The sequence below is a fragment of the Actinia tenebrosa genome, unplaced genomic scaffold (genome assembly GCF_029948245.1).
Source record: "Actinia tenebrosa isolate PJP-AT-01 unplaced genomic scaffold, QUT_ActTen_1.0 PGA_scaffold1__47_contigs__length_23844297, whole genome shotgun sequence".
NCBI lineage: Eukaryota > Metazoa > Cnidaria > Anthozoa > Actiniaria > Actiniidae > Actinia > Actinia tenebrosa.
This window is the reverse complement of record NW_028292578.1, coordinates 10,150,179-10,160,071: the sequence shown is the minus strand read 5'-3', so window position 1 is coordinate 10,160,071 and position 9,893 is coordinate 10,150,179. Positions and strand designations below refer to the sequence as shown.

The window sequence follows — 9,893 nt, the reverse complement described above, 5'->3', positions numbered from 1 at the left end:
GTGGTTATTTTTTGAATTTAGCCCGTTTTAAGGATTTTCCCCTCACCAGTAAGAAATATTATTTAAAAGTGCTATTTCTCAATAATCGGGTAAAATTTCGAGGCTTTATTATTTCATGTTTCAATGATTTTATTGAAATTTTTGATGACAGAAACCAAGCTTGGGCTACCTGTGGCGAGATTTTCTTTCACGTCGTTTGCACATGCGCAGTTTGTAGGAGATTCAAGATGGTGGCCGACAATGAATGCTGAATGAGAACACAAAATATTATTGTTTTCGCACCCAAGGTCTTTAGAATTCTCTTATAAAACAGCTTAAAACGTAACACAGAAACTTAAGGAACAGTACACCACTAAGGACTGTGGTTTATTGATTAAAAGTAGCTAAATATCTCGTTGAGAGCTGACAAACATGTCCATGTCGTACGGTGCTCAAAGACCACCATTCAATCCAGCCATGGGAAGACAGTTCACTCCTGGTATGTCTCCTTCTTACCAATCAACCTCTCAGATGCAGGCTATGGCTCAAGGTTTGTAGCAGTACACTTCTACTAAAGGTTTACTTTGTATATTTGAATGGTATCCATCTTAGTTTTAATATAGAACAACATGTATTCCCCATGTATTTCCATTTTTCTCTCGCACTGATTCAACTTTTATGCTTTATTAAAGTTAAGCCTAAAAGCCGTGATAAAGTTACACATATAATTTTTTTTAAATGATTCATATTTTTCTAGAATATTTAGGTCCCCTTCATGCAGATTTTAAACAAATACAATAATTAAAAAAAACTTTGAAAAATCTATGGTTACAGAGTGTTTACACATTATAAGATGTACATATAAGATATTTGATATGGTGAAATTTTCATCATAATTATCATTGGCAACATATAGAGGGAATTTGAGGGTTGGTAAAATCAATTTGGCCAGTCATCATGAGTGGCTAATTACTGGTAGTTATTTTAAGCCCTGCTATTTCCAGTTTCATAGTTCCATCAATTCCATGTACTGTAAAACTGAGCTTTAGTTCATTGATGTTGATGCCATTTTAATGTTGTTTCAACAGCTGCAAGATTTCGACCTCCCTTCCATCCAAATACTCCGCAAGCGATGAACCAGGTTTGTGTTCAGTGTTTTTTTATCCATCTCTAGAATAGTACTTTTATTTAGTCTACTGTTGATGAATTCAAAGTAAGCCCCAAGACTAAATTAATAATGATAATAATAATAGTCTTTATTTCATCCTAAAAAACATACGTCCTAGGTTACGATAATAAGGAAGCGTGTTTCCAGGAAGTTGTTTACTGCCTACATGCTTCCTCAATTTTTCCCAGTTTAGCCACATACCAAACATTGCTGTGTGTGACAAAATTTGCTTCCAAGAAGCAAGAAATGTTTTTTCATTAGAAAAGAAGCATATTGTGTTTCCATGCTGAGTGAAAACAATGTTGTAAACATTTGTTTCTCACAGTTTTCTGCCAGTTTACCTTGGGAAACCATTAACGAAGCATGTTTCGGGAAGTACAGTATATTTCTTCATTTACCCCAGGGCTGTAGTTTCCATGTAGCAAGCCAATTAAAACCTAACATTTGACTATGTTCTTGGGGGAGGGGAGGGGGGATATACAGGTTAAGTTATAGCTCTTCCCAGTCATGAACAGCCATTAGCATATCAGGTTTAAACATTAACCAAATAGAATTTTGGTGGAAATCAATAAAAAATGAATCAAGCTTGAGCCTGTTATTGACTACTGGACTGGCATATTATCTTAGTGCCATAAATTGTTAGCCAGAGTTAAACATATTATTATACGTTGTCTCCCATGAACCTAGGGAGGTGGTCAGTGGAGCACAAGTGGAGGTCAGATGGGCTCTTCCTCTTTCGCACAGCCAAGATTTCCTCAACAAAGATTCCTAACCCAGGTACGTATGTATTACCGGTATTAGCAACAAAATTAATGTACTACCTAAAATGTCTGTTTTCCCCCTAGTATTGTTTTCTAACCAATAACATTTTAGATCTACTAGCCACTGAAGATTGTTATCACTGAACTAAATGAATCATGTTCAACATTTAAATTTAAATTAAAAAGCTATTCCTGGTTTACATACATACATACATAGTTTATTCAAATCGCAAATAAATTATTGACTGGTTTGCTTAGAATATACTTTCTATGCATTAAAAGAGATATTTTTCTGCATGTAAACGAAGTGATCCATCTAGTTTGGTGATAATGGACAGATCTTTAGTTACTTGTAAATCTTGCATGTGATTGGTTCGAAAACAATAAACATTCTAGACATATTTCAGCAGGTTCACGGTTTTCCTAGTTTGACTTTAATTTCACTGACTTTAAGTCATATTTTTCCATGATCCTGTTGTAGGCCACAGATATTCGAGTGCCAAAAGCTCCAAAGCCTCCAGAGAAACCATTGATGCCATACATGAGATACAGTAGGAAAGTAAGTACTGGTACTGTCTATATATGTTGGTGAGAAATAAACGCTCTCACTGCTAACCACCCATGCTTTTGAAATGAGTTTTCACTGCCGACAGGGTAGAAATTGCTGCAGATCTTAAAGATGGACTGAAAAAGTCTAGCCTCAATGTATTTTGTATCAGCATGTTTAGTTTGATTTCTGTTGTTTATATAGATCTGGGACCAGGTAAAGAACCAGAACCCTGAACTGAAATTATGGGAAATAGGAAAAATAATTGGACAGATGTGGAGAGATCTTGATGATGACGAAAAACAGGTGCTGATTTTGTTTTGATTGGGGCAATACTTATAATCCCTGGTACCTTTGTGTCTCATTTATATGAAGGGTCTACTGTAAATAGTAAGGTAAAGATAAAGAAGCATGATTCATGAATTAAGAAGCTGAGTTAATTGGTGGTTCTGTTTCCAGTTCATCACTTTGGCGCATGGTATAATGGTGTTGGATTGTGTTGCGTTCACAAAAAAGTTCAGATATTGTTCTCGGACTCCCATACGAAATTAATGTACTGACTTTTGAACAAATATTTACTTGGTCTGTTTCTCTAAATAACAGTAAGAAAAGGTGCAATCAAGTTAGCAAAATGATATTTTGCTTTTATTTAGGGAGCTACATGTACAGTAACTAAATAAATCAAGTAAATAATTTGTTTAAAAGTCAGTACATTTGTACTAAAATCTGAGAACAATGTCCAAACCTTTTGGTGATTGTGATTGTAACACAATCCAATACAGTTTTATAGCATGTGATGGCTAGCACTGAAGTGGTGAATTCTCTTATGAAGAAGTAACAATAATCAAAGGGCACATTACCACTGTGTTCATTACTATGCACTGATCAAGACAACAGTTGCGAGGAGGAAATCAGACAATACACCAACATCAAATGAATTGGTATCTTAACATGGTACTCAGATTGACGGCAGTTTATTGCTCCATTTCCATGTTGCAATAATTGTTGTCTCGATCAGCATGTAGCAACGAAAACAATGGTAAAGATACCTGAGATAGTAGTAGCAGGGTTCCCAGGGGTCAGGGAAAAGTAAGGGAAAAGTCAGGGAATTTTTATTTTCAAAATTGCTGGGAACCCTGAGTAGTGTTTACTAGAATGTTTATTCTGACGGCTGAGTACTTTCATGTAGATTAATTGTTTTGTACTGATAGTCTTGTCTTTGTATTACCAGGAATATGTGGATGAATATGAGATTGAAAAGGTAAACGTGTATAATATATAGTAAGGTGTAACTTTTGCTTTTGTTGAGTACCTTTACAAGGTATTTATAGAATGGTGTGAATAGTCTTTGTTTTACGTATGTAGCATTATGTGTAATAGCCAGTGGCTAACAAACCTGTGACCCTCAAGCCATGATTGAATCGAAATTTAGAACTAGCTGATTTTTGATGAGGGAGGAAATCTGTAGAACCCAAAGAAAAACCCTCCTAATATAGGAGAGAACAACACTTCAAACAAACTCAATTTACACATACTAGCTTGAATGCAGGCCTCTTCCCACAAGCCTTACCTTGGTGAGAGGACATTGCTCACATGACTGGGAAATCTGGGAATTGAACCAAGGTTGCATTGGTGAGAGGCAAGTGCTCTCACTGCTATGCTGCATATATATAGTACATGTATATCTGTGCTTCCCAAAAGGTCGTGGTCTGATTCGTACTTTACATTGTTTAATGCAGCAAGATTATAATGAGTCAATGAAATCCTATCACAACTCTCCATCCTATCAAGAATGGATAGCAGCCAAAGGAAGAGGTTAGAGCTCTTTTCATTGTTTTAAATCATTTATTTTACAGTAAGGACACTCTAACCATGAACACTTTGTGCTTTTTTACTACTTTTTTTTAACATGCATCCCTTGAGTGAATCATTTAGAAATAAGTTGTCTTTGATCACATAGCATATTTGAGTTCAATCCTACTTTTTTAGAGGGTTTTGAAGCAGTAAAAAGCTCAGAAAAGAAAAATCTGAATAAAGTCAAGTGTTCATGGTTCAAGTGTCTTCACTGTAATCTTATATACCCAGTAGGCTTTAAAGTTAGAAGCTTGTGGGGCCATGTATCCTCCCTACACAATCCTTATATTCTATACACACAACTCTTACAGTAACTCACACAATCTGATTTTTTCTATGAAGGGAGGAAAACAGGGGAACCTGCGGAAAAACCCTCCTAATATAGGAGAGAACAACACTTCAAACAAACTTAATTTACACGTACTAGCTTGGTAGGGACTTGAATGCGGGCCTCTTCCCTCTTCCCTCTTGCCATAGCATTGGTGAGAGGACATTGCTATAGCAGCATAGACCACCCATGCAACCCATACATTGGATTTATGCATTGGATCTTAAAATTGTACAAAATGTACATGTAAGAATATCACAGAGTTACAGTATTTCTTATCATACTTTTTTTTCCTGCTTCTTCAGCCCAAGCCGCTATCCAAGCACAGCAGTCTATGGAGAGAGCCATGATGAACTCTATGACATTTGGGGTGAGTATGAGATGTCTTGATTGGTATGATTTTGTAGATGTCTGTGCTAGCCTGCATAGTGGCGCTTTGTAGAGGGAGGAAGAAGGGGAGGGACTATTCTTCCCTCCTCCCCAGTCCTCCTCCCCAAAGCTGGAAAAACAGCAACTGATGTATTGAGATTGATATTAAAGTAAATGGAAATGGGGAATAGAGTCTACTAGCATGAGCTTTCTCCAAAATTCAACTCTTGATGGTGCTCATCTTTAGGATAGAACAGTCAACTCTCATAACAGTGGACACCCTTGGACCTTCACTAGATGCCTGTAATAGGGAGCATCCACAATAGCAAGAATATTATTTACAGTCTGTATTTCTGTTGAGGATTTTTCTCCTGTCCATAATAGCAGGGTGTCTATAATATCGGGGTGTCCGCAAGGGGAGAGTTGACTGCAAATAGAATCTCTGTTGTAGTAAATTTGGAGAGCCTTTCATGGATTGTATTCACATGACGTTTGACAAGAACTTTATCATTGATATAGTTTCTTTTGCTAGGTACACCAATATGGCTACCATTTCTATTGTCAGTTACATGTAACTCTCTAGGGACTGAGTGAAAACAGTCTATGCTTAGGGATTACCTGTGGCTCGGGAGACGTGGAAGTGACCTCCCAAAAGAAAGTTCTTAACTTTAAAAATATCTTTCCTCATTTCTTTAGAAAATAGATGACCCAAGGTTTAGTATCCAGCCTGTTGATGAGGAAGATGGTTAGTATAATAAAAGTGTATTCCAGTATTGCTCTCAGTATTCTCTGTTAATTTGATTATCATGGCAAGTGAATTAGAAGGAAACTTAAAACACTAAAAGAGTAAAAGAGTTTGCTACAGTACTGAAGTTTCAGAAATTTAGCCTGAGTAGCAGTGGTTTGGGGGCTCCCCCCTCCCCAAAGCTCCCAAAGTTCTACTTTGCAGGCTACATAGAGACATACTGTAAGTCATTTAGCCTGAGTAACGTGCTTTGGGGGCTCCCCCTCCCCAAAGCTCCCAAAGTTCTGCTACACAGGCTACATAGAGACATACTGTAAGTCACCCACTAGTCATTATTACAATCCAATACATATCATCATTTAAAGAGGGAGATATATTAATCAGTTATCTACAATACATATTTTGCAAACTATTTTCTTAGATGATGAAGAGACATTCTCCATCAAGCATGTTGCTTCTGCCAGGTTTCAACGAAATCACAAGTTAATGGCGGACGTTTTCAGTGAGGCAGTTGTTCCAGATGTCAGAACAGGCAAGATATCCCAGCTGTTTTAGAGCAGTTTTCGTATGACTGTGAAAATCTTGGTGCATTTTGTATGGGTTGTTGCGACCTTGCTGTTTTCTAGGATTTGGATTGGCAGACTTTTCTTCTTGTGCAATGTGATTGGTCTGACAGTGCCATGACCTTGGCGTGACCATGTCTGTATCATGTTCCGGGCATTTTATTGGATGGAGAGTAAAGTGACCTTGGCGTGACCATTTCTGTGCCGGCTCTGTGTTCATGCAGTGTTGTTTCATTGGAAGGAGAACAAATTATTGCTCATTGCCTTGTCGTGTTTTCACTGTCATACGAAAACTGCTCTATTATGAAAAATTTTAACCATAAAAATTGTCAAAATATGAAGTTTTGTTTCAATAATACCCATTATGAGAGTCATAGCTAAGCTATTGGTGGTAGTTTAAGCGGGAGAGTTTTGCTCATCATTTAACGGAGCATTCTCCAACCCCCAACACTTATTGAAAACCCTGCTCTCTCCTTTAAATTTAAATCTGGCATTGGATCGATTTTTCAGTGGTAACAAAGACTCGTCTTGGTGTGCTTAAACGTCAGGTACAGTCTCTCATCAGTCACCAGGTAAGTCAGACAGTCAGTCATGAGATGTCTCCAATATTACATCATGATAAGCTATAATACAATCGTACATTATCCAAGAAATATCAAATCACTATGACACCACATTTTGAACGTTTTTTCAATTTTATTATTGTTGCAGTGTTGCATGTAAAATTACATACATATTTTAATTTAAAAAATATATACATATTTGTATATGTTTTTTATTTTCATTATGGCTGCAGACTGTGTTGCATGTGGCATTAGATGCATTTGTGTAGCTATTTGTGCATGTATTTTTTTCTAATTACCACATTACCACGTATGTAAAACACATATTACTGCAAGAGTAATACAAGGGTTGGGGACCCCTCTAGCATGACTCCACTGTTTTGTGAGTACACTAGAGTATGTTATAAAAAAGGTTCAGCTTAGTTGTGCATGTATTCCTTCTACACATCACTTCATGCAGTGTAAATCATTTTAATACACGCCTAGCTGTTTTGTGAGTACACTAGAGTATAATGTTATAAAAAAGGTTCAGCTTAGTTGTGCATGTATTCCTTCTACACATCACTTCATGCAGTGTAAATCATTTTAACACACGCCTAGCTGTTTTGTGAGTACACTAGAGTATGATGTTATAAAAAAGGTTCAGCTTAGTTGCGCATGTATTCCTTCTACACATCACTTCATGCAGTGTAAATCATTTTAATACACGCCTAGCTGTTTTGTGAGTACACTAGAGTATGATGTTATAAAAAAGGTTCAGCTTAGTTGCGCATGCATTCCTTCTACACATCACTTCATGCAGTGTAAATCATTTTAATACACGCCTAGCTGTTTTGTGAGTACACTAGAGTATAATGTTATAAAAAAGGTTCAGCTTAGTTGCGCATGTATTCCTTCTACACATCACTTCATGCAGTGTAAATCATTTTAATACACGCCTAGCTGTTTTGTGAGTACACTAGAGTATAATGTTATAAAAAAGGTTCAGCTTAGTTGCGCATGTATTCCTTCTACACATCACTTCATGCAGTGTAAATCATTTTAATACACGCCTAGCTGTTTTGTGAGTACACTAGAGTATGATGTTATAAAAAAGGTTCAGCTTAGTTGCGCATGTATTCCTTCTACACATCACTTCATGCAGTGTAAATCATTTTAATACACGCCTAGCTGTTTTGTGAGTACACTAGAGTATGATGTTATAAAAAAGGTTCAGCTTAGTTGCGCATGTATTCCTTCTACACATCACTTCATGCAGTGTAAATCATTTTAATACACGCCTAGCTGTTTTGTGAGTACACTAGAGTATGATGTTATAAAAAAGGTTCAGCTTAGTTGCGCATGTATTCCTTCTACACATCACTTCATGCAGTGTAAATCATTTTAATACACGCCTAGCTGTTTTGTGAGTACACTAGAGTATGATGTTATAAAAAAGGTTTAGCTTAGTTGCGCATGTATTCCTTCTACACATCACTTCATGCAGTGTAAATCATTTTAATACACGCCTAGCTGTTTTGTGAGTACACTAGAGTATAATGTTATAAAAAAGGTTCAGCTTAGTTGCGCATGTATTCCTTCTACACATCACTTCATGCAGTGTAAATCATTTTAATACACGCCTAGCTGCACTTATTCGTTTTCCACATTGTGTAATATTAACTCCTTAACTCGTAAATACTCGCTGGTCCAACAGTGTTGGGTGTATTCAAATGAATTTCTTTTATTTGAAAAAGGTTAAGTGTAATTTATAAATTTTCGATTTCCGGTGTTTCTCTGGCGTTCTTGAACATGTTTAAGGATCTTTGCTTCCAAAGCATGTTATAAAAAAATTATAAAAGCCTCAACATCGGATAAAAATCTCATTTTACACTATTTTAATTTTGCCATGCATATCTCCGTGCTCATTTATTATCCAAGAAAAAACTGGAATCTGAGCTTCAGCAGATCGAGGAAAAATTCGAGAGCAAAAAGCGAAAGTTTATCGACGACAGCGAAAAGTTCAACAATGCTTTGAAAAAGGTGAGCAATCAGTATCATTAGCACCAAGAAACACTTGACCATCTTCATTGCACAGATCAAGGCACTCGAGACTGCTTATCCAATGAAAATGTTTTGACTTTGAGCAGTTTTCATGACTGTGAAAAAGTCGGTGCCGTATTTGTACCTTACCGCGATTGCGATGTTTTCTAGAATTTTGATTCGTTCATTTTTTTTTCTCGCGCAATGTGATTGGTCTGGCAGTGCTGTGACCTTGGCATTTGATTGGATGAAGAGTAAATTCTCGTGTAATGTGATTGGTCTGGCAATGCCTTATGTCGTGTCACGACCGTGTTCATGTGTTGAGCTTTTCATAGTCATTCGAAAAATGCTCTATGCCCTGCCATGCCGTGCCCTTACAGTGCATTACTACGTCCAAGCATTTTGGTTGGATAAGCATTGATATAGCACGCTGTAATTGGTTTCGAAGATGTTTTCAAGCCAGTCGAAGCAGGGCTGTTCAACGTGCCAATCTACATCATGTTTAACTATCTTTGTTCTTTTATTATTCAGCTGTGTGATCCACCCGAAGAGAAAGGTGATAGAGATCAACTGCCCGATGAAGCCTCACCACCTTCCTCTGAAAAAGAAGAAACGAAGCAAGACAAGGAAGCTTCTCCTTCCAACACTGAAACATCTACTACCTCAAGCTAAAACACCTGCACAAGGAACAAACATTTATAGAGGTATTATCAGCCAGTGGAGGTCAAACCAACAAGATATTGAAGATCTGTTTACAGATGACCATGATAAGAAAGCTATTCCCACTTGTCTAAGATCCCGTCTTCCCACTTGTGCATAGATGACGACTACTTCGCCAGCTAGATAGGTACTGTAGGGCAGCGCTCATCAGCCATTCCTTTATCGAGAATAGCTGATAACTGTAACTTTCTAAAGAAAATATATCTCAAAATTCTCATCCGTCTTTTTTATTTGTACATTCTTTTTCTCAAATTAAAGAGATTATTAAATCTTG

General features: G+C 37.0%; 1 protein-coding gene across 1 annotated transcript; it reads left to right on the top strand.

Moving 5' to 3' along the window:
* Nucleotides 1-211: 211 nt before the first annotated feature.
* On the top strand, nt 212-9,893 carry LOC116301003 (SWI/SNF-related matrix-associated actin-dependent regulator of chromatin subfamily E member 1). Its single transcript, XM_031709995.2, has 13 exons — nt 212-529; nt 1,068-1,120; nt 1,835-1,924; nt 2,390-2,467; nt 2,660-2,761; nt 3,687-3,716; nt 4,195-4,270; nt 4,943-5,007; nt 5,703-5,751; nt 6,173-6,283; nt 6,825-6,886; nt 8,798-8,899; nt 9,431-9,893. Exons 1-13 carry the CDS (start codon nt 412-414, stop codon nt 9,569-9,571), a joined length of 1,077 nt encoding a protein of 358 aa, XP_031565855.1. The 5' UTR covers nt 212-411; the 3' UTR covers nt 9,572-9,893.

What these genes read in the sequence shown, in the direction of transcription:
- LOC116301003 (XM_031709995.2), top strand. Translation starts at nt 412, where the DNA reads ATGTCCATGTCGTACGGTGCTCAAAGACCACCATTCAATCCAGCCATG. An exon ending in TGAACTCTATGACATTTGGG is followed by an intron (nt 5,008 to 5,702) that starts GTGAGTATGAGA and finishes TCATTTCTTTAG; the next exon opens with AAAATAGATGACCCAAGGTT. An exon ending in GCCTGTTGATGAGGAAGATG is followed by an intron (nt 5,752 to 6,172) that starts GTTAGTATAATA and finishes CTATTTTCTTAG; the next exon opens with ATGATGAAGAGACATTCTCC.